Below are 25,610 nucleotides of genomic sequence, written 5' to 3' on the forward strand. Positions count from 1 at the left end.
CTTATCTAAGATGATTCTTTTCGTCTTTTTGACTTATTTTTTTTTGTTGTTCTGAGAGGGGAAAGTTGATAACCCACACTATTATAGTTATACTGTTTTTCCTTCTGTAATTTTCCTTTAAAAATAAGGGTGCTTTAACATTTGATGTTTATGTGTTTAGTATTAATATTACTTTATTATCAATGGTATTTAATATAATGTAGTTTTCCAATTTATTTCTTTTACTTAAATCTATTTTAACTTTTACTTTGTCTGAGAGTATGATTGCTACCCTTTTTAAAACATCAACTGAAACATAATAAATTCTACTGCAACTCTTTATATTTTTACTGTCTCTGATTTTTAAATATTTTTTATAAACACATTGGGTTCCAATTTTTGATCCATTTTGTTGTTTGTGTAATATTCAAAATGAATTGAACAAAATGAATTAGAGTTGAGTATTTCTCTCCTTCCCATTTTCCTACTTTGTTTATTCTTTACTGCCTTTTTGCCCTGTCCCTCTTTTTTTTCCTCTAATTTCATTTTTTTAATATTCTCATTTTGTACAATTTTTTAATACATTAATAAAATATTCTTGTTTAAGAGTAAACAAAATACCCCCCCCCATAATAGTAATTGTAGGTATGGCCAGGTGGCACAGTGCATGGAGCCCCAGTCCTGGATCCAGGAGCACCCGAACCCATATCCGGCCCCAGACACCCAACAATCAGTCAGCTGTGTGACATTCAAGCCACCCCAACCCTACTGTCCTGCAAAAACCAAAAAAAAGAAAAAAAAAGACATAAAATAGTAATAATAGTAGGGGTGGCTGGGTGGCAGACAGTAAACCGGCCCTTGAGCCAGAAGCACCCAGGTCCAAATCCAGCCTCAGACACCCAACAATCATCCTTCTATGCGGCCCCAGGCAGGCCACCCAGCCCCATTTGCCCTGCAACCCCCAAATAATAATAATAATAATAATAATAATAATAATAATAATAAATGTGCTTCAGTCTGTGTTCCAACACCACTAACTCTGTTGCAGGTGAATCACATTCTTTATAAGTCCATCACAAAAATTACTTCCATATTTTTCCACCATTGCAATTGCTGATCGTAGCGCCCTCCTTTCTTATTTCTCCACTACCATGTACTATATTTTCTCTCTCCTTTCATTGACTCTGCTGTAGAGTAGCTGAATGGCACAGCAGACAGATCCCTGGCCCTGGGGCCAAGAGGCCCCGAGTCCCCGTACCACCCCTTAAGCCCAGCATCCACCTGGCCCTATGGTCCCAGACAGGCCATCCAATCCCAGCCCCTTGCAAGAAGTAAAAAAGAAAATGTGTTATATCTGACCACTCTCCCCCATGGTCCATCCTCTCCTCCTTCATTCACGTCCCCACCTCTTCCCCTTGCCCCCCCCCTTCTTACTCCAAATGTCTATACCCCATTGAGTATATATGCTGTTTTCTCTCCTAGCCACCTCTGATGTGAGCAAAGATTCCCTCATTCCCCCTTGCCTCCCCCCCTTCCATATCATTGCAATAGCTCATAGTAATAAGGAAAAATATTATTATATAAAATATCTTGGCCTATTCCCCCTCTCCTTTTTCTTTCTCCCATTAATTTCCCTTTTTTATTGACTCCATTTTTACACCTTATTTTATCTTCAAATTCAGCTTTCTCCTGTGATTCATCTGTAAAATCTCCTTCTACCTGCTCTGTTAATTGAGAAGGTTCATATGAGTCTTATCAGTGTCGTTTTTCTATACAGGAATACATGCAGTTCATCATCATTAAGTCCCTCATATTTTTCCCTTCTCCTCCACTCTCTATGTTTCACCTGAGTCCTGTATCTGAAGATCAAACCTTCTGTTCAACTCTGGCCATTCCAATAGGAGCATTTGAAATTCCCCTGGTTCATTGAAAGTCCATCTTTTTCTCTGGAAGAGGACATTCAGTTTTGCTGGGTAGTTGATTCTCGGTCGCATTCTAAACTCTTTTGACTTCCAGTATATTATATTCCAAGCCCTTCGAGCTTTTAATGTAGCTGCTGCTAAGTCCTGTATGATCCTGATTGCTGCTCTACAGTATTTGAATTGTGTCCTTCTGGCTGCTTGTAATATTTTCTCTTTGACTTGGGAGTTCTGGAACTTGGCTATAATATTCCTGGGGGTTGGTTTTTTGGGATCTCTTTCTCGGAGGGATTGGTGCATTCTCTCCATTTCTATTTTGCCCTCTGATTCTAGGATATCAGGGCAATTTTCCTGTAGTAATTCTTTGAAAATGATGTCAAGGTTCTTTTCCTGTTCATGACTTTCAGGTATTCCAATAATTTTCAAATTATCTTTCCTAAGTCTGTTTTCCATATCAGTTGTTTTTTCAATGAGATATTTCACATTTTCTTCTAATTTTTCATTTTTTTGGTTTTGAAGTATTGATTCCTGATTTCTGGTAAATTCATCAATCTCCCTGAATTCTATTCTTTGTCTGAAGGATTTGTTCTCCTCAGAGAGTTTTCTTATCTCTTTTTCCATCTGGCCAATTTTGCTTTTTAAAGCATTCTTCTCCTCCATAACTTTTTGAACTGTTTTATCCATTTGACCTAAGCTTGTTTTTAGCATGCTATTTTGTTCAGCACTTTTTTGGATTTCCTTGACTAAGCTGCTGACTTCATTTTCATGTTTTTCCTATATCTCTCATTTCTTTTCCCACTTTTTCTTCTAATTTCTTCATTTTATTTTCAAAGTCTTTTTTTGAGCTCTGTCATAGCCTGAGCCCAATTTCTGTTTTTCTTGTTGTCTTTAGATGCAGGAGCTTGTGCTTCCTCATCTTCAGACTGAGTATTTTGATCCTTCTTGGGATCACAGGCAAAGTATTTCTCAGTGGTGTTCCTTTTGTTTCTCTGCTTGCTCATTTTCCCAGCCTAAGCCTGTTTTGGGGGTGCTTCCTGAGGTTTTGGTATACTCCCACAAGGGTCTCAGTGTGTGAGGCTCTGTCCTCCCTCCTGGTCTGTGAATGACCATAAGTGCCTCCCTCTGCCACGGGGCTGAGGTGGGGGGGGGGCCTGCTGTTCTATGGGGAGGCCTAGACTGCAATCAGGATCTGAATGTGGTCAGAGCCCCAGAGTCCTGTTCCAGGGGCAGAGGACAGAGCTCTGCAGTCTCTCTTCATTCCCCTCCCTCAGCAAAATGGGCTCATGCCTGGGGGGCTCCTGCTTACTGGCTCTGCCTGCTTCTGTTTTCTGGATCTGGAATGCAGTGGCCAAGCTGCTCACTTTGTGCCCTGAGGGCTGGGCTTCACGTGCTCGCTTTTGCAGAGGGTTCCCCCCCCCCCCCCCCCCCCCCCCCGCTGTTCCTCCAAGTTGTGCCCAGTGATCCCCTTGGCCTTAGGTCAGGAAACTCCCCTGCTGCTGTGAGCCACAGCTCCCAGCGCCCTGGGGCTGCCTCCAGGAGGCTGAAGTTCTTTTGCTCTGGAGGGCCGCCCCTCCAACCCCGGAGAGCAGAGCCTTATGCTCTTTTCCAGGTTACCTTGAATAGAACTGCCTCCCTGGGTCCCTCTCTGGGTTCTGTCTCTCCAAAATTTAGTTAGAGGCCTTAGTTTCTAAGTTTTATGAGAGCACCTAAGAGAGGATCCTCTCTTGTCGCCATCTTGGCTCTGACCTCTTACCCTGTCGCTCTTCAGAAGTCTAATATATTTCTGACCATTATACCCTCTTAATCAGTATAGAAGGTCTAGGAGTGCCTCCCCTTTCCTATCTCCTCATCCTACTATTTCTTAATACGCACACCTTGCCATCCTGTTTCTATGTATATGTATATGCTAGTCCTTCTTTAACTAGTTCCAAAGAGAATAAGGTTCCCACACTACACTCCTTCAATCCTCACTTCCCCTCCATTGTAGCAACTCTTTCATTCACATTTCTTATGTTCATGGTAATTTGTTCCAATTTACCCTTTCCTTCCCAATTTTATATTTTATTTTTGTCTCATCATAATCAACTTAACCCCAAGCCCTCGATCTATGTATATACTCTTTTGAGCTATCCTTGCAGTGATAACATTAAGAGTTACAGATATTTTTCCATATAAGAAGTAAAGTGTAATCTTATTGAATAAATCTCTTTCATGTTTATCTTCTAAAGTTATTCCTGATTCTTGTTAGTCAGATTTTCTGTTTTCCTCAAGAATGTCTTAAGACTTCTAATTCATTAAATATCAATTTTTTTTCCTTGCAGATTATATTCAGTCTTATTTGGTAGATTATTCTTGGTTGCAAATCCATCTTCTTTTGTCTTCAGATTATCATATCCCCTGCCCTTCAGTCTTTTAATGTAGGTGCTACTAAAGCTTGTGTTACACTGCCTGTTGTTCCATAATACTTCAGTTGTTTCTTTCTAATTGCTTATAATAATTTCTCTTTGACTTAGAGCATTGAAACTTAACCATAATGTTCCTGGATTTTCATTTTGGGATCTCTTTGAGGTGGTGATTTTTTCAAATTTTCAATTTCCTTTTTCTTCTCTAGTTCTAGAACTTCAGGGCAATTTTCCTTAATAATTTATTGAAATATAGTGTCCAGATGTTCTTTTTGATCATGAATTTTAGATAGTTCATCAATTCTTATTTTATATCTCCTTCAGTTACCTTCCAAGTCATTCTTTTCTTTTTAAAAAAATATTTTTCAATTACATGCAAAGATAAGTTTTCAACATTCAACCATTTGCAAGCTTTTGAATTCTACATTTTTCTACACCCTTCTTTCCCTCCCCCTCTCCCAGCAGCAGTTATAGGTTGTACATTAGTCATGTTGTGAAAAGAAAAATTAGAATTGAGAGAGGGAAAACCCTGAGAAGGAAAGAAAAAAAAACATAAAAGAATTTTTTAAAAGTGAACACAGTATGCTTTACTTTGCATTCAGAATCTATAGTTTCTTCTCTGGATATGGATGGCTTTTTCCTTAACAGGTCTCAGGATTGTCCTTGATCAAACTGAATTGCTGAGAGAAGTTGCTTCCATTGTAGTTGATCATCTCACAGTGTTGCTATTAATGTCTATAATATTTTCCTGGTTTTGTTCACTTCACTCAGCCTCAGTTCATACAAGTCTTTCCAAGCTTTTCTAAAGTTCTTACAGAACAGTAATAGTATTTTAACATTCATATACCATAGCTTTTTCAGCCATTTCCCAATTGATTGGTATTATAAGGAATATTTCACAAAATTTCAGAAATATATCTATTAGGGTAACTTTTGCTTTACAATGTTTTTCTCCTCCTTTATCCCTTTTAATTAGATCTCTTTTTGCTTTTGCTTTTGCTTTTCTGAGAACAGGATTTCTAACCTTGCTTTTTTTTTTCAACTTAAGCTTGAACATAGTACATTCTGCTCTAGCCTTTTACCTTTTACTGTGTTTGTATCTCTGCTTCCAGTTTGTTTCTTGTAAACAACATATTGTAGGATTCTGGTTTTTAATTTACTCTGTTATCCTCTTCTATTTTATGGGAAATTTCATCTCATTTACATTTTTCCAATGAGAAATTTCATGTTGTCTTTTATTTTTTAATTCTTTCGATTTTGTCTTATTATTTCTTTTTTTTTAAGATTTTTTTTTTTTTTGCAAGGCAATGGGGTTAAGTGGCTTGCCCAAGGCCACACAGCTAGGTAATTATTAAGTGTCTGAGGCCTGTTTGAACTCAGGTACTCCTGACTCCAGGGCTGGTGCTCTATCCACTGCCCCATCTAGCTGCCCCTATTGTTTTATTATTTCTTGATGTCTTATGAAGTCTGTGTTTTCTTCCTTAAGTTTTTGATTTTTTCCATAATTTTTTCACTTTTTTTTCATATTTTTTGTATTTTCTTGCTTCATTATTATTATTTCTTTTCCCAATTTTCCCTCAATGTCTCATATTTGATTTTTAAAGTCATTTTTAAGCTCTTCCTTTAGGCTTGTGACATTTTACATTTTTCTTTGAAGCATAATAAATTTGACTTTATTGTCTTCTGATCTTCTCTACCATCATTGCTATCTATGGTCAAGTTGCTTCGTTGTTCTTTATTCTTTTTTTAATGGCCTATTTCTTGGTTGTTAACTCTATATTAGGGTCAGGTTCTGCTCCTGAACTATGGGGGATATTATCTCTGGCTTCATGTTTTTCCTGAGCTCTGACTGGAGGTTCTTTGATTCTTTGGTTCTAGGGTTCTATGATTAAGGGCAAGTGTGGTCACTGCCCTTCTGGCTCATGGATTGGTTTGTGAGTGACCACAGGTATGCCTCTCTACCCCTGAGCTATATGGCCAGGGCCTCTCATACTGCTGCCACAGTGAAAGCTCATGCTTCCCTAGGTCCCTCCTCCAGGCTGCACGTGTCATCTTACCCCTCTGCCCCAGAACTGAAACAGAGTGCTCTCATGCAAGGGAGCACAACCAACAGGGCCTTTGCCCTTCTGCACTGCACTTAGCTGCATATGCTCACTCCTCCCCGAGCCACAGAGGAGGACTGGGTTGGTCAGTGCATAGGCCCTGTGTCCAATGTGAGTGAAACACCCACCCCATTGCCAAGTCTTCTCCATGGGGTGAAAGTCCTAGAAGTTAAGACTTTCTGTTTATTGACTTGGTGTCTGTACTTCATTCTGGTGAGACTACCATCCCAGGTCACATCTTCCTAACATCCTCCCAAGTTGTCTCAGTCTGTGTGACTGCTTTATTCTGACTTTTAATTATTTCTGCTACTCTAAAATTCATTTTGAGGAATCATTTTAAGTTATTCGTAGTGGGGGAAGAGGGAGAACTTTGGGAGAATCAGTTTAATTTCCTGCCTTATTAGGGGCTAAGAGATTTATCTTCTATTCTGAAGGCCTTCTCTCTAGTTCTCTTGTCGTGCATGACACTAATGAAGCAAATATACTGCCTTTCACTTATTCTTTTCTCCAACCATGTGACTTTTTCTGGTCACATAATTATCTTGTTAATATTCTTTATGCTATTTCCTTGATGGACCAGCTATATAGGTTATACTTCTAAGTTCCTTGTTAAGTTCACAAAAATTCTCTTTTTGTAAAATTTGTTTCGAATGCTGACATCTGCATAAAAATAAATTGATCTAGGTGTTAAAGTAGTTATCATTTAAATCCTTATTTAACATATAATTGAAGTTCATTATTTGCTAATGATTACAAATAATTGAATTATGTGGCTAGTTAAGTGACTAGTTAAGAACCAATAATGGCAATAAAAATAGCCTGAGAAGAGTTGCAGTTTTAGGAGAAACCTTTTTGATTTTAAAATCAGTGATCTCACTGAATTAAGTGCCAGTTGGGGGCCATTTTCTGTTTTGTTTCATTTTTAGGTCATCTCTTCCCTCCAACTTAGAGATTAAACAATTAGGAGATGGAACTGAAGGAGTATTTGCAATTACTCAGTTGGTCAAGCGAACACAGTTTGGTCCATTTGAATCCAGGAGAGTTGCCAAATGGGAGAAGGAATCTGCTTTCCCACTGAAGGTATGAAATCACCAACCATGACATCTTTTTGTTTTTATAGACTCTACCCTCTCTGAGTTTTTGCACAAAAATACCAGTATAACCAAAATTAGAAAGGAAGCTGGGGGAAAAAAATTCTTTGTACCAAGTATGTCTGATAAAGTTTTTTTTAAAGATTTATAGGAAATTGATTCAAATTTATATGAACATTTGCTATTCTGTAATTGATAGTCAAGTGCTATGACCATATTTCTTAGAAAATACTACTTTCTTATTTAAAGTATGTCTTTTTGGCGGGCAGCTAGGTGGGGCAGTGGATAGAGCACCCGCTATGAAGTCAAAAGTACCTGAGTTCAAATCCGGCCTCAGAAACTTAACAATTACCTAGTTGTGTGGCCTTGGGCAAGCCACTTAACCCCATTGTCTTGCAAAAAAAAAACACCTAAAAAAATCCCCAAAACAAATAAAGTATGTCTTTTTACTACAGTAGTACCAGATATAAACACTTTTCATTACTTAATTTTTCAAAATGCTTCCATTGAGGGTATTTTATGCTAGATGATTTGAAAAGAATGTTTTTACTCTGTCTTTGCAGGCTAAATCAGAATGCTTTTAACTGTGTGAGCATGTATACACATAAATGAGGAATAATATGGAAATAAGCATTTATGTGCCAGACATTGTATAAAGTGCTTTAAAAAATTTGTCTTATTTGATCCTAACAGCAACCATATGATGTGGATAACAGTTTTACAGTTGAGGAAACTGAGGCAGACAAAACTTAAGTGAATTACCTAGAGTCACACATCTTTGTAAGTTTCTGAGTCTGGATATGAACATAGATCTTCCTGAATCCAGGTCCCAGTATTAGTAGGTAGCTTTGAATTGAATGAATGTTCTTTTTTTTCCATTTCAGAATAAAAAGTGATTATTTGATTTTGTATGGTTTAAAACCTACAAGAAAGACCTTGGAACTTTCCACCTGATAGCATATTTGTTTACTAAATGTCTGCTGAATTATATAACTGTTGTATAGCCAGAAGAGGATTGAGTTTAGTCTGAGTTTCTGTGAATTCTTACTAATTTGAATTCTATTCATTCTCTACCAGATTTTCCTCCAAACAGTAACCTCTGGGTCATTAATTCATTTCAGTTTCTCCCTTGATAAAGTACCTACCCTGTACTAGGCACTAGTACTGGATACAAAAATTCAAAAATGGCACAGTTCTTAGATTCTACTGGGGGCAGGGAGGGTAGGAAGCAGAAGAGAGTGAATTTAACATGTAGAAAAATAAGTCGATAGAATCACAATAATCTCAAGAATGTAGGGGGGAAACTTCACAAGTGGTGCATTTGAAGAATTCTATAAGGCAAAGATATGCAATCCACTTGAGGCAGCTGTAAACTGTCTTGTTTAGGGAATAGCTACCTTGAGAATTAGACTGGGTCAGAGAGTACATGGAGTGGAGTGGAGTGGAGTGAAGTGAAATTAGATTGTACAAATAGGTAGGCCCATATTATAGGGAGGGCCTTAAATATTAGACAAGAGTTTGAGAGTTTGTATTCTGTCCTAGAAGCACCAAGGAGTCATTAAATATAGAAGATGAAAAGATAAGTCAGAGAATGTTCTTGCCCTATAGAGTTCACATTCTAATTGGAAAGTCAGTGTGTAAATAGTTAAATATAAATGATGTATTAAGTATGGATGGCAACAATTTAAGCTGCTTGTGGGGCCATTGAAGGTGAGATTTGAGCTGAACTCTAAAGGAAGCAAGGGAAACTTAAGAGTGGTAGGGGAGAAAGCAGAACTTTGCTCCCATGGGGGTCACCCAATGCAAAGCCACCACTCTGGTATCTTGTGTCCAGTAGATCAGTGTAGCAGATTAAATGCCAAAAAGGATTTTATATTTTGATTATGAGAGTAATAGGGATCCCTTGAAGCCCCTTGATTGGAGGAGGTAACATAGTCACAACTACATTATAGAAAAACAGCTTAGCAGCTGAGTAGAGGATACTTGAGAGTCTAAAAGGATTTGAGATTGGAAGGCCAACAACAGAATGCTGTTGTAATTAGCTCAGGGGAGAGGTGATGAGGGCTTGTATCAAGTTGGCAGTTGTGTGAAATGAGGTGGGTCCTGGAAGCCTCACTTATTTAAGTGTTGTCCAGGCTTCTAGCCTGCTACTCCCATTATGCTCAAGACTAGACTCTAACAGTCTTGTTTAAGTGGAGCCATGATTTCATCAGTGTGGGTCCTTCCTTTCATACTGCAGACCGTAATGCACCCATGCCTTATTATCTTGTCACATTTTCTTGTATAGGCTTCCCAAAAATTCCTTTCTAGTACTGTGAAGATCTTTTTTTTTTGTTCTTTTAATTTTCTGGGGTGACTTGTACATAGGAAGTGGAATAAAATATAGTATCCAGGAGATGCATGATCAGAGAGGTCATATGATGAAGACAAAGGTATCTCTCAACCTTTGCCCTTAACACATGATCTCTCTGATCCTGGATATTATCTTTTATTCCACTTCTTGTGTACATGTCATTATTGATAAAATATTTCCTACCTATTTGTGTCCATCATGTACTTCTCCTTGCTTTTGGGTATATCTGCATTTTTTTTAATCTTTAAGGAATCAAAGAGTAAATATAAAACTAATTTGTCTGAAAAAGCTCTGAATGATTTAATGAATTGTAAACTTGTTATGAATAAGCACTGTGACATGGCAGTCAAAATAGTTAATGCAGTAAGAAAGCCATAGTGGCCAGGTCAAAGGAGGGATGCTTCTTCTATACCCTACTATGTCAGACCATATCTGGAGTATTGTGTTCAATTTGTGGTGCCTCATAATGGGAGTGATGTAGATGAGCTGGAGATTATTCAGGGGCAGGCAGTTAGGATAGTGCCAAAATTGAGGATGAGAATATTCACCCCAGAGAAGAGAGAACTTGGGGAATAATGATAGTTTTTATCATGTATTTGTAGGCCTGATATGTGACAGAGATGTTAGACTCGTCTGATTCTATTGTAAGGAATCATATCCATTCATAGGTGAATAATATATAAAATGAGATATAGACTAGATGTGAAGAGAAACTTTCTAACAGAACTATACAAAATGGTTTACCTTGGGAAATAGTGGACTCCCTTCCATGCCATCTCCTATCTCCCCCATTCCATTACATCAAGATACTGAATGATTATTTGTTGAGGAAATTGTAGATTTTTTCATCTTCTTAATAGGTATGATGAAGCAATTTTTGGATTCTAACTCAAGATATTCTGTGATTCTGAGAGCATGGTGTACAATGGTTTGTAGACATAAAGTATTGGTGTTAAAAAGATTGATTTTTTTTGTGTGTGTTAGGAAGCAGCTTAGTATCATGGAAAATGCTAAATAGTTTACCAGATTAATTTATTCCACTCTTTTAGTCTGGTCCCTTAGTTGTTTATATTAGAACAGGAAAAGACACTGTCCAATCATTCAACAATCAACACAGCAAAAGTTACTTTAGCAAGAGAGAATACAGCACTCAGCCCTTGTAGACAGCCACCTTGTGCCTGTTCACAGAAATATGTCTGATCAGCAGGGCAGGGCATGGCGACATACTGGTCTTGGGACACCCAGTAAGGCTGAAGGTTCCTGACTCTATGCAAGCCAGCATTTTTGTGGTCTTAGGTAAAGAGAAGCCTTGAACCTCTGGCCTCAGACCATCAAAAAGCTGTTAATAGCTAGAAACTTGAGCTCTGATCCCTCTGGGCTATCAAGACTTCTTAACTATTTGGTAAAGAACTAGCTTAACATGGGGAGGGTTAGGGAACACAGTTCTATCATGTCCTATTTCTAGACTCAAAGTCCTTAAGGAATTTTTCAGAAATTTTCTTCATTTTAATGAAATAGGACTATAACTGTAATAACCCTAATCCAGAGATACTCATTAATACCAAAAGAACAAAAAACTAAATTAGGAATATAAAAACAAAATAAGCAAAAAAAAAAACTAATCACATTCTAAGTCAATGACTAAATGTGAAAGAAAATTAAAACTAAAAGCCTGCATCTACCTACTTTCAAAGAACCATAGTCTAGTGCAGGTCACAGTAGTCACAATGAACAGGAACAATAATAGGAACATCAGAGATGCAAAAAAAGATAATAATTCTTGTCAAAGTCACTTTTTTCATCACAAGTCAAGGTCATCTGTAATGAAATACCTAAGAGGTCATTATGGTTTTGCTTATATACTGTCTTTATGATAAGACTAGCCCTATACCAACAACCCTTTAGTATTTCTTAGCCCAATAGTCAAGAGACTATGCTGAGGGCTCTTCCTCTCTCTCACAGGATGTGCCAGAAAGTCTCTCATTTTCTTTCCTCCAAGATTCAATATTCCCAAATTAGTGAGACAATTCCTTTATAGCAGCTATAATTATGATCCAATAATTTCACACATACTCCTGTGCTATTAGAAAGTTGCGAGGCATCTTCCTGAATGTATCCTCCTTAGTTCCCCAAACCCTTTCTTGGAAAGGAATTGTCCAAACCATCCTAAAGGAGAGTTTCAGTGTCATCCAAGTGAAGGAAACTGAGTTTGTCCAGTGAATATAGACACCACTTTTGGAGTAGGAACCTTGGGGCTTGGGTGACTCTGCATTGTGGAAGGAATAAGGAATGATTAGAGGGGAACTATGTCCAAAATCTTAATCTTTCTGGAGATTGGATCCAAGATTCTTCCATACTAGAGAACCTTCTTAAGGAGTACTGATTTATCACTGACATGGCTTCTGAGAAGTAGGACACGACCTTATTATCAGTCAGTACACATTGATTATGTGTCTATTATGTGCCAGCCTGGGTGGCACAATAGATAGAGTACCTGACCCGGAATCAGGAAGACATCTTCCTGAATTCAAATCTGGCCTCAAACACTTACTTGTTTGTGTGATCCTGGTCAGGTCAATTCACCCTGTTTGCTGCAATTTCCTCATCTTTAAGATGAACTAAAAAAAAAAAAAAGGAAATGCCAAACCTCTCCAGGATCCTTGCCAAAAAAATCCCAAAAGGGGTCATGAAAAAAGAACAACTAAAAAATGATTAAAGCAGAAATTGGGGCATGAAAATGATTTGAGAAGCATCAGCATAGAGTCAATAATTAAATCCACAGGAACTGATAAGATAACCAGGTGAAGTAATGTAGAGGAAGAAGGGAAAAGACCTACAACAGAATCCTGAGGGTATATGATTTGAGGATCTGAAAGAAAATCTAGCAAAGAAAAAAGTGGAATGGTCAGATAAGAAGGAGGAGAACCAGGAGAGTGGTATACCAAAAACCTAGAGAGAAGGGAGCTTTAAGAAAAACTGAATGATTAACAGTGTCAAAGACTGCAGAGAGGTCAAAAGAGAATGAGGATTGAGAAAAGACCATTGGATTTGTCAATTAGATGATCATTGGTAACTTTTGAGAAATGATTTTCTGTAGAAAGGTCAAAAAATCAGATTTTAAGGGGTTAAGAAGAAAGAGGACAGAATGTGGAGACATCTATTATAGATAGTATTAATTTGTAGCCAACCTCCTGTCTGTGATGGCATATCAATGTTTATTTGTCAGTTGAGGACAGGTAGAGAGTATTAGCTGAGTGCTTACCAAACTCATAAGCATTTAGGTTAGGACAGGAATAGAAACTTTGTCCTTATTTAGATGGATTCCATGATCCTACACCCAGCACATCATGACTGTATGACCCTCCTTTCCAGTTTGGCAGAGGACCCTCTGACCAAGTTCTGCTGTACTCTTATGAGGAGGCTTCAACCTAGTTGTTTAGTTGAGCAGAGATCATATGTCTCTTGTTTGCTTACATGCCCCTCATATAACCTTATGGAGGAGGAAACACTGGCAAAAATTCTTTCATTGATCCTGACCACAGAAGAAAGGACCCTTTATTGTCTAGGTTCTGACCACTTGGACAGACTTATGACTTATCATAAGACAAGACTTATCCAGGAATCAGGATAGAAAAAATATTTTATCTTCTCCATCTCCCAAGAATCTCTCACATGCCAGCTATGAGGCTTATATATAGCTTAGACCTTTGTAAGGACTTGTTAGTACTCCATTCCTCAGAGAATCTCCTGTTACAGATTACTGAATTCCTCTTTTGTAGAGGACAAAGCCACTAGTAAAGCAGGCAAGGTGGTGCTTCTTATTATCTAGGTGCTCATTAGGTAGGAGCCAGATGTACTACAGGCAGAGACAGGGCCTCTGTCTTTCAAATGAGTCTGAACAGGAGATCTCAGTCAGTGAAAGCAACTTTCTATCTTTTTTTTTTTGGACTTCCTGTCTTCTACCTCTATTCTTTTACCATGATGTATGACCTTGCATCTAGTAACAGGTGAACTTCTTTTCTAAATTGGCACAGTGAATGGATGCTTTTGGAAACTGTAACTCCAAAAGTCCAGCAGTTGCTTATTTTGGTCACTCCTTGGTGCTTGCCAAAGGGTTCACTCAACCTGGTCTTTGCAGAAAGAAACTTCCAAAAACCTGGGCCCTATAGATTCACAAGTTCCCAGAAAGAGAGACTTGTGGATGACCCAGTTTAGATCCAGGGTTGTAATCTGTTTTGTGCCCCATTCAAAAAAGGCAGATATGAGTGTGGAAACCAATAAAGGATACCTGAGGGTGAGAGGAGCAGAATATAGTTTTTCTAATACATGAAAAATCCAGTAGGTGTCATGGGAGAGCAAGTGTCAATTGCTTATGATGAACTGTTCCTGGAATCCTTCAGGTTTTCCACTACCTACTATATTTCCCCAAATTTTACTGAGCTGGCTAGATCCTGGATTTTCTTTAGCTTGATTCCCACCCCTTGTCCCTCTTGTGGACCTCAATTACAATGCTCAATTTCATTAAGGTCTCTGCTACCCTGGCCTCATTTCACTCTATCCACATTGGTCATTAATATAGTTATTATATATATATATATATATATATATATATATATATATATATATTAATGCCCTCAGGATGGAAGGCTTCACTTTCAGGTCTCTGGTCACTAGAAGATATAACAGCTTTGAGGGAGAGAGGCTTCTTTAGGAATAGAAATGAAAGCATTTGTGAAGTTAATATATTCAAGAATATACTCTAGTCAAGTCTTAGGGACAGCTTGCATGGCTTTTAATTGAAGAACTAGCCTAACCTAACACTTGTTGGTCAGTCATTTCAGTCATGTCCAGTTCTTCATGACTTTCTCTTTGGGGATATCTTGGCAAAGGTACTGGAGTGTTTTTTTGCTATTTCCTTCTCCAGTTCTTTTTACAGATGTGATAACTGAGACAGACTTAATTGACTTGTCCAGGGTCACATAGCTATTAGGTGTCTGAAGTCAGATTTGAACTGAAGAAGATAAATTTTCCTGGTTCTAAGCCCATGACTCTATCCACTGTACCACCTAGCTATACTTAATTTTAAATAGAGCAGCTTGAAAGTAACTGGTATCTCATGGTGGAATATGTAAGAGGTGAGATGTAAGCACACCAGTTTCATCTGCAATCAGGAGCATCTGGAAGAACTTATTAAAAGGTAAGTCTTTCCATTTAGTCTTGATGCAACACATCATCTATGACCTTTTGATGAGTGTACTATGCTTGATCTTTTTGACAATGATTGTCAAAAAATTACTGGAGAAAAACATCTCTAATTGTATTTAAGAGATATTGTATAATTTCTTAAAGCCTCTTAGACTGTAATCTTCTCTAAAAAGCAAAGTACTACTTAATAATCACCAAAATTAATATCAGCAAAAATTCAAAAAAATAAATTTGATATTATTTTATATTTGCTAATCCCTTCAATTTGACAATGAAGGTAGAGTTTACTGGACATGGATATTTCTCAGTGCATATGTAAATAATTTCCATTTAAAAAATTATAAAACAAAAACTTGGCATATGAATGAGTAGTTATTGATGTCTTCTCATTTTCTTTTTTTTAAAAATGATAAAAATTATCTGTAATTCTAATTATTAGTCTTTTAACTTCTTAAATATCTTGAAAATCATTTCTTCAAATGCTTTTAATTGAATCATAGCTAGAATGGCTCTCTTCTGTTTTTGCTTCGTCTGCTTTGGCTATTCTACCTTATTTCAGTTTTTTCTCCCATTGTTATTACATAATTTCCTGATATTATCCTACACATCCACCCCATCACTCTTCCCTCCCTCAATTGAACCTTTCCATATAACACAAAAATAGTTAAGAAAACTGATGAGCAAAGCACATAAGTCTGTTAATGTAGGCTATATTCCATACCCTTAGTCCTTCTAATAAGAAGAGGTATGTGTCTTTAGTTACATCCCTTTTTTTTGAAACCTAGAGTGTTCATTGCAGTTAATCTGAATTCAACTGTTGTTTAATATTTTTTAAAAAATTATTATTTTGTTTTTGGCTTGTTCTCATAGCATAAAAATTTAACCAAGTTTTAAAAAATGTCATATATATCATTTTTATGGCAAGTCATATTTATAATTTTTTTATTCTCTAATTGGTCACCCATTTTGTTGTCAATTTTTTTATACCATAAAGAGTACAGCTAAGAATATTTTGTATATGGGACCTCTCAAGTTCTTCATATTCATTTCTTATGTTTCTTTGGTATGCCACTGTTTATCTAGCTATTCCTTTAATCAATTAGCATCTACTATTTCCAGTTCTTCTGCAAAAATGCTTTTATGAATATTTATTTTGTTATATATGGGATTATTTTCCCCCTGACCTCTTAGGTGGCTAGTAATGGGATCTCTTGAGTCAAAATATGTCTATATGTTAGCTACTTGCTTAGCATAATTCCACAGTGATTGGACTAAGTGAATTAGCATATATGTCTTTATAGTCCTGCAGAATTGACTGTGTCCAATTTTCATCATCTTTGCCAATTTATTTGATGTGAAAAGAAATTTCAAACTTGTTTTGATTTGTGTTTCTTATATTAGTGATTTGGAGCAATCTGTTTGCCATCAAAAATTTGCATTTCTTTTTGACAATTGTTGATTCCTATCTTTCAACAATATATGCATTGAGTGACAATTGTTGGGGACTTTGCTTCCCATTACTGGTGAAGTGTCTGGGTTAAAAGGTTTCAACAGTTTAGCAATTTTTTCTTCCATAGTTCCAAATTGTTTTCCAAAATGGTTGTATCAGTTCATAGTGCCACAACCAGTGAGCCAGTGTGCCTGTCTTGCCACTCTTTCTTCAGTGAATTTCTAATGAATTTCTTCTAATTGAATGGGAATTCCTCAAGGTTGTTTGAGTTTGTATTTCTTTGATTATTAATGATTTGGGGAGGTTATTGTTAGTTTATGTTTCATCTTTTAAAAAAAATTTGTTCTTATTTTTTTAACCTCTTTTCAATAGCATTTTGAAGAGCTCAGACTAAAATTATTATAATCATATTACATTCTTATCTTTATTCTTTCTGCAGCTAGGTAGCATAGTGAATAAAATGCTGAGCCTGGAGTCAGGAAGACGTGTGTTCAAATCACTTTATAGTTGTGTGACCTGGGCAAATCACTTAACTTCTTTTTCTTCAACATTAATGGAGATAGTATAATAGTACCTACTTCACTGGATTGTTGTAAGGATCAAGCAAGTTAATATTTGTAAAGTGCAAAACACAGTGCCTGAGCTCAAAATAGGCACTTACCAAATGCTTGTTTCTTCCCCTCTTAAAGTTTGATAATTAGTTTTGTACTTTGCTTTCACTAGTCAGTGCTCTGATTGAAAACAACTTCTGAAATGACATCCACTCATTAACCAGCTGTTTTCTGTATGTTAAGATATAGTCAATTTCATTTTTTGTGTGATTTTTGATATCTTACATGTTTTGGAATAAACAATAGTAAGAAACATTTAAATTCATGCAAAAATATGCTGAAGCACATTTTCTATCTTTGTTACAATAAAGTCATCAACTATCAAAGTATATGTTGACTTGGTTTGGAGGAATTTCTTAAGCTCATCATTTGATTATACTAACTACATTGTCTGCATCAGAAATTCAGGAAAATGGGACAATTTTTATTATCTTTTTGCTTGTGCTTTTGAATGAAATCATCTCTATGGTGATGGGTTTGGTTGACTTTGTATTCATAAATAAACTTGGTCATATCTTTGGCTCACAGTTTATACTTGGAAGAACAATCAGTCTTTTCATTTATCTATGACTTCTTTATGTTTTCTGATCATATTGATATTGTTCATTTTCCTCCAAAGTAAGATAACACTGGTCACATTTCAAAGTACCAATATCAAAGTTAAGACTTATGAATGACCTAATAACTATACTATTTCTGGCACTCTCTGCCCCTTAAGATTGAGACTTAACTTTGTATTTTTTTTTTTGTTCTATGGTTTCTATGGTGAAAGAATGTATCAGTACTACTTGTAATGAAACTTTTGTATAGGTTAGTTCTCAGACAGCAGACAGTATGTTACCTAGCATACCATGTCACCTCTGTGGCATCAGAGCTTTTGCATCTAGACAAGCTATGAAGGTCCATCAATGTGTTATTATTGCCTTTCTCATGGCCCTTAAAAAGTTATTAACATAGGTATTTTGCTTTGATTTTTGTGTCAAGGTTTCTGTAGTATTTTTCCCTATTTATTTGAGTAGTTAACAATACCATTGCCTTTTCACTTGTTAGGTTTTCCAGAAAGATGGACACTCAGTTTGTTTTGATACGTCCAATGAGGATGACTGCAACTGGATGATGATGGTGAGGCCAGCAGTAGAATATGAACATCAGAACTTGACTGCCTTTCAGCATGACAATGACATTTACTTCACTACCTCCCGGGACATTCCTCCAGGCACCGAGTTGCGAGTGTGGTATGCAGCTTTTTATGCCAAAAAAATGGAGAAGCCAGTGCTGAAGCAGGTCTCCAATATTGTGCATGGTATGTGAGGGAGTGATAGACATTTACCCCCCCTTATGGATGTATAGCAAGCCAGTATCCATTGTGCCTTTAGCTGATATGGTAGTACACAACTAGTAAAGAATGCTAAATTAATAAAAGAAGCTTGATTCATACATATGGGTTAACCTTTTAAAAGAAGGATAGGCTTTTGTCTTTGGGGTAGTTTGATTTGGTTGTGACTTATTTTTTTAAAAAAAACATAGATTTTACTTTCCTGTGATTTTAAAAATTATTTATACCTGAGGAAATTTCTTCATTTTTTTTCTTCTGTATCATCTACCCTGAAAATGTTTACAGTTAACTAAAAAAAAAGGGATCAGGCCAGAAACTGTTAAAGAAATAACTAAAACTAGTACTGAAAAAATAACTTAAAAGTTCTAGACCTGCTAACCAGGTAGCAATAACATTATCTTTGGTTTATTAAGGCTAATATGTTGCTTTGAAGGTTTTTCATTTATGTAAGAATGTGTCTTTCATCTTTTAATTGAAAAAATTCTAATCTTGTCAGCTTGGTCTTGGACTTTTTCCTCACTCTCTTATTTTCTCGTGCTTTATTAAAATACTCTGAGGCAGTTGTAGTGTGGTGGAAACTCTTCCTAACTTTGGAGTCACAGGACTAGAATTCACATCTTCATTCTGCTGTTTATTAGCTGTCCAACTAAACTTTTTTGATTACTAGTTTGCCATGTAAAATGGACTTTGCATAAGTGAGAATCTTTTTTTTCCCACTGGAAAGAAACCATGAGCCATGTTCAAGAAGAAGTAGCAGTTCCTTTCTCTCTTTGAAAATACAGCAAAACTTTTTAATTTCCCTGGGATGGTGAAAGGGAGGAGTCTGTTATTTTTCAGTGATGAAAAATATCCAAGGGAATACCAAGTTGGCTATTTGGAGTGGAAACAGAATTTAAAAAGTTTGGAAAGAAAAAAAAGAGTCAAGTTGTGAAGGGCTTTAAATGACAAATTTATAAGTTTGTATTTTATTGAAGAGATAAATTCTTGATGATGATGGAGGTGATAACAGTGACAATCATTTATATGATGCAGATACTTTGCTAAACACTTATATTATCTCATTTGATCCCCATAATAACCTTGAATGATAGGTATTATTTTTATTGACACTTTAACAAATGAAATGAGATAGACAGAGGTTTAATGATTTGCCTGGGGTTGTACAGCTCAGTAAGTGTTATAGACCCAATTGACACTCTTAGTCTTCCCCATTCCCTCCACTGCACCATTGAACTGCCTTTAATGGATTTAGACCTGTACTTTAGGAAGATAAGCTAGAAGCCTAGGTGGTCACTTTAAAACCCATTACTATAGTTCAGACCTGGAACTATGTTTTGTGTCCACAAAAGTGGGGGGAGGAGGGGAGGAAATGTTGATCTAATACTTAGTTTAAAGAATTAATTCAGCTTTAGGGTGTTCTTTTAAACAGGCTTATTATCACAAAAAGTTATCATAAAACACAGTAATAATGTGACAGCACCAAGAAGTGAAAGTCAACACATATTAACTGTTTGCCATGAACTAAGTGAAGGGATACAAAGAAAGGCAAAAACTTTAGTCCTTCCTTTAAGGAGCTAACCTCATATTGCTCCTATTGACATGCTACTGATCAGAACTGGGAAAAAATCCTAACTGTGTGGATTTGGTCCTCTACAAATTAATTTCAGTTGAACCTTGATTTCAACAAGGTGACCTTTTCAAACCTTCCTAATTTATTCCCTATACTTCTTTTTTTTTAAGGTTTTTTCTAGGCAATGGGGTTAAGTGACTTGCCCAAGGCCACACAACTAGGTAATTATTAAGTATCCGAGGCTGGATTTGAACTCAGGTATTCCTGATTCCAGGGCTGGTGCTCTATCCACTGTGCCACCTAGCTGCCCCGTATTCCATGTACCTTCTTAAACTTCTAAAAATCTCCTTTCTTGTAGCTGAAGACTTTATCTCATTTTTCACCAAAAAAATGAGATCATTTTCATTTTAGGCAATTTTCTTCAATATCTATTTCCTTCATTCCTATATCATATAAAGAGTCTATCTTGATTCCATTCTCATTCATTTTCGCAATCCTTATTCTTCTTGACCTCTCTGCATCTCTTGATACTAGATATTTTTTTCTGAATACCCTTTCATCTCTTAAGTACTCTTCCTACCTGTCTGAAAATTCTTTCTCAGTCTCCTTTGCTGAATCTTCATCTATGTCACTCCCCTAATCATGGTTGTCTCTCAAGTCCTGGACCCTTTATCCTATTTTCACCTGGTGATCCTATTAGGGTCCCAACGATTCAAATATCATTCAACAAAATGATTTCCTGATCTTTGTATCGAGCTGCAGTCCCTTTTATAAGATGAGAGAGAGAGAGAGAGAGAGAGAGATCCCTTAGAGTTAATGGCCAGGAAGCTAGGGGAGAAAGGAGTAGATTATAGCATCATTTGACCTATACTTTAGTGTGAAACAACAGGAGTGAAGTATTGTAGTAGGGAGTGATTTGAAACAGGGAGACCTTTCAGAAGGCTATCACAGTGGTTCAGACAGCAAAATGGTGATTGTGTGTTTGATAAGTGTGATGGGAAGAGAATATGACCTTAAGAAGGTAGAAAAGAAGAAACCTGACCAGTTTTGAATATATGGAATCGGGAGGCTAGGTGGTGCATTGGATAGAACACCAGCCCTGGAATCAGGAAGACCTGAGTTCAAATTTGGCCTCAAACATTTAATCTGGCCTATCTGTGGGATCTTGGGTAAGTCACTTAACCCCATTGCCTTGCAAAAAAAAAAAGTGGATATGTGGAATCAGAGTGGGTGAGGATTGAGGATGACACTGAAGGTATGAATCTGGTGACTAGGATTATGGTGTTGTTTTCAGCAATAATAGGAATGTTGTGAGGGTTTGACAGGAGTTCAGTTTTGAACAATCTTTTAGGTTTTCCAAGTCTACACTGAAAATCCAATTATTCAATGACAAGTAAAAAAGTAAACAAATCAATTACCCAAGAGAAGCAGGAATATTGTAACAAGAAGTGTTCAGTCATGTCTGACTTTTTATGATCCCATATGGGATTTTTTTGGCAAAGATAATGGAGCATTTTTCCATTTCCTTCTCCAGATTATTTTACAGATGAGGAAATGATTAATGATTTGTCAAACTAATTAAATGTCTGAAGTTGGATTTGAACTCAGGTCTTCCTGAGTCTTGACCCAGCACTTATTGCCCATTAAAATAAAAAAAAATTAAAATAAGTTATTCAGGCTTCTGAAACTAAATTTTAGTCATCTGAAGCTAAAAATTATTTTAGTTGACTCCTTTTGCAATGCAGTGTTTGCCTATCTATAAATGTTGATTTATATAGACATGTTCTGCTTTTTTAAATGTTCTCTTTGTCTGAAATTCCTAGGAATTTTGTCATTTTGTTCTTCAAACAGAGCATATTTCCTCACAAACAATAATGAAGTAATGTCACTAAAACATCAAAAGTGTGTTTTAAGAAAATTTTTCTGATTAATTAATGAGTTGGAGAAGGAAATATTTAAACACAAGAAAATCACAGGCTACAGCAGAGTATTATGAATAGAGTACCAAACACGGAGTGAGGAAGACCCTGTTTGAATCTCTCCCCAGTCACTGGCAGTATGACCCTGGTTGAGATACTTAATTTCTCTGGATCTTAGTTTCCTCATATCTAAAGCAATAGGATTGAATTCATTGACCTTTTAAGATCCCTTATAATTGGAAATCTATGATCAGTTAAAAGATTCAGGGAAAAATGTCCAGGTAAAAATCTTGTGATAGTAATAATTGAAATGAGAAGAAGAATAATATCCAGCAGCTTATTCCATACTAGATTTCATTTAGGAGTTAAGAATTAGGAAGAAATAAACGTTGCCTTCAAAATTTCAACTTGGGTAACCTGGAAGAATCCTGATGTCATTTAGTTAAGAAGAAATGATTTAGGTTAAAGATTCGATTCAGTTAAATTATTTGTCAAGTCCCTATTACGTGTAAGACAGTGTTTTTAAATTTGTTCATATGCAGATGTAGTATGTATATATATATATATGTATATATGTATATGTATATATATAAGTTAATATAACTACTAATCATTTATTCATTTAACAAGTTATATGCAAATTATACTTATTCCCCTCAAAAAATAGAATACAAACATGAAAAAATTTCTCTCAAAGATTTTTATTTTGACAGTTAAAGTATGTAAAGAATATGTTTTCTAAATTAGAATGAGAGTACTACATAAAAGAAATCTTAGGGAAGAAGTTGGCACCTGAGCTGAACCCTAAAGGAAGAGAAGGCTTTAAATAAGCATGTATTAAATGCATATAGAGATAGGAGAGACAAAATAATGTAAGCTCTGTGATTTTTTAAAAAAATCCTCCACTGCTAAATGCATGCAAAATAAAAGCTGCAACATTCTAATTTAAGAGAGATTTTCTCTCACTTTTTAAGAAGCCTGAAGAGAATGAAAGGTCATAGCTTTTTAGATATAGAAAATATGTAATTCTGAACAAATTTTATTTAAATCCTAGTGGTTTTCTTCATAAATGCAAATGTGAATTCTACAGAATTACATTTGGAATATCATAATATTGTGAAGTAGAGGGGAAGCTATCACAGGAGAGTAGATTTAGAAGGATTCTTAAGAGTCACCTAGGGGCAGCTAGGTGGCTCAGTGGATAGAGCACCAGCCCTGGAGTCAGGAGTACCTGAGTTCAAATCCGGTCTAGACACTTAATAATTACCTAGCCGTGTGGCCTTGGGCAAGCTACTTGACTCCATTGCCTTGCAAAAAACCTTAAAAAAAAAAGTCACCTAATACAACTTCTCATTTTCCAAATGATATGGTATTTTAGAAACCAAATGGGTTAAGAAGCCAGAGAAAGAATAACCAGCAGATTTAGGATTGGAATCTGAGTCTTTCAGTTCCCAATCTAGAATTATTTCCATGATACCATACTGCCTTCTCACTTAATGCTTATATGAATCTGCTAGAGAGAACTGGAAAAGGAGAAAGATAAAGTTAGAACCCTGATTCCTAGTCTCAATGTAAAGCTTTGGGTTTTTATTGGTTAGGAGATTTCTTACAGTGCCAAAGTTTGAAGTATGCTTGACCCCCTCTGTTATAGTAACAAAAATAGTAAGAAGTCATGACAAGGAAAGGGTCTCTCTCTCTCTCTCTCTCTCTCTCTCTCTCTCTCTCTCTCTCTCACACACACACACACACACACACACACACACTTTATCTTTTATCTTTTCTCTGATTCCTTTCTTTTTGGAATGGAATATGACAAGGGAATAGAATTTTACCTAAATATCCAAATATAGCAGTTTTCCATAAGGAGATGAAACAGTGAAGTGTACTATTAGCTGACTCTGAAGGGCACTAATTGTTACAATTTAACAATGGTGATCCTGTCATGACCCCTCTATCTTCCTCATAAGTACATAGGACTCTTATATCACTCTTTGGAATTCAGTGGATACAAATGTCGCAAACTGATTCTCAGAGGATACTTTTTTCATTTTAACCTACCACTGACATACTAAAAAATTTGAATGGATTATTGTGGATGAATTTAAATTTATTGAAATTTAATTATTTAATCTCAGAATTTCACTAGCACATTGGTGCATGTGTTATAAATTACAAAATATCATTAATTTATATTGGTATAATCTGTACTGTGGGTGTCTTCATTGTAGGATTAACTGATTGCTGTTCACTTTTTTTTTTTTACTTTTAGCCAGTACTGCAGAAAACCTTGAGTCCAGTCAGTGGACTTGTAAAGTATGTATGTTCTGCTACCTTCCAAGCTACTGGCTGGTAAGGCCAACAATTTACCAAGAAAAATACCCTACAACCTACCTACTATGATATATTTTCTTAATAATACTAATAATTGTTGGCATCATTATGTTTAGTTCCAGGAAAATTCTATATAGTATTTCTTTTTGACAGCTCTATCATTCCCTTAATGCTGCTTCTTTCCTTCTATTGTTTATCTACAATTTATCCTATCTATATCTTATTTTACATAGTTGTTTTCATGTTGTCTCATTAAACTCAGCTCCTTGAGAGAGAGCAGGAATTCTTTTACCTTCCTTTGTATCTCCTATGCACTGTATATTTCTGCAAAGTGGGCAATGTTCTCTTCTTTTTTATCTGTCTTACTGCCTATCATTTACTTTTGTTTTTGTTTTTTGTTGTTTGTTGTTTTTTGTTTTTTGTTTTAGATTTTTCAAGGCAATGGGGTTAAGTGGCTTGCCCAAGGTCACACGGCTAGGTAATATTAAGTGTCTGAGGCTGGATTTGAACTCAGGTACTGCTGACTCCAAGGCCAGTGCTCTATCCACTGCGCCCCCAGCCTCCCTCCATTCACTTTTCTACATTGATGGACTTATGATTTTATTGATATCATTACTTCCACCAGTGTAGATTTGTAACCTTTCATGCCTTTATACTATCTGCTTTTTTTCTGTATCTTACCATAGTTTTTTAAGAAGACACATCTAACACACTCTCTATACCAGTACAAGAATTGAATTGTTCATTGTTTTGTTGGTGTTGTTGGGTTTTTTAATGGAAATTTTATTTTTTTTTCTAATTGCATGCTATGGTAGCTTTTCAACATTCATTCATTTGCAGATTTATGAGTTCCACATTTGTCTGCTACTCTCCCTTCCCCATGATGGTGAACAGTCTGCTAAAAGTTGTATATGTATATATATGTGTGTGTTTAGCATATCTTAGTCATATGAAGTAATTATTTTCTTCAGTTTGATCTATTTCTCATATTTTTAACCATATTATTTTTTTCTACAAAAGATTAATCTTTATATAATGTTAATTGATGAGGTAAGAGATGTGTAAAGGGAAAGAAAGAAAAGCATAAGATAGGAAGGAAAAATCATAAGAGAAGTTTTAAAAAGTGAACATTTAGATTCCATGGATTTTTCCCTCTGAATGTGGATAGCATCGTCTATAGCAGAACCTGAGGGTTGTCTTTGATCCCTGAGTTGTTTTTTTTAATGTAACTGGTCCACCTCCTTTTGAATCTTTTATGTGTAAGTCATCATAGATAGTATTCTGTAGCCTACCTATGTCTATCATTTCTCTTTCCATTCCACTCTAAGCTAGTTTTAATTCT

General features: G+C 36.1%; 1 protein-coding gene across 2 annotated transcripts in view; it reads left to right on the top strand.

The window, feature by feature from the left end:
• Positions 1–25,610, top strand: part of PRDM15 (PR/SET domain 15) — a 184,523-nt gene that overhangs the window by 25,499 nt on the left and 133,414 nt on the right. For both annotated transcript variants that reach the window (XM_074213837.1, XM_074213838.1), the window contains exons 4-5: positions 7,329–7,482; positions 18,163–18,415. In XM_074213837.1, coding sequence (XP_074069938.1) covers positions 7,329–7,482; positions 18,163–18,415 — 407 coding nt within the window. The remainder of the gene's footprint in view (positions 1–7,328; positions 7,483–18,162; positions 18,416–25,610) is intronic.

The sequence above is a fragment of the Macrotis lagotis genome, chromosome 1 (genome assembly GCF_037893015.1).
Source record: "Macrotis lagotis isolate mMagLag1 chromosome 1, bilby.v1.9.chrom.fasta, whole genome shotgun sequence".
Classification (NCBI taxonomy): domain Eukaryota; kingdom Metazoa; phylum Chordata; class Mammalia; order Peramelemorphia; family Peramelidae; genus Macrotis; species Macrotis lagotis.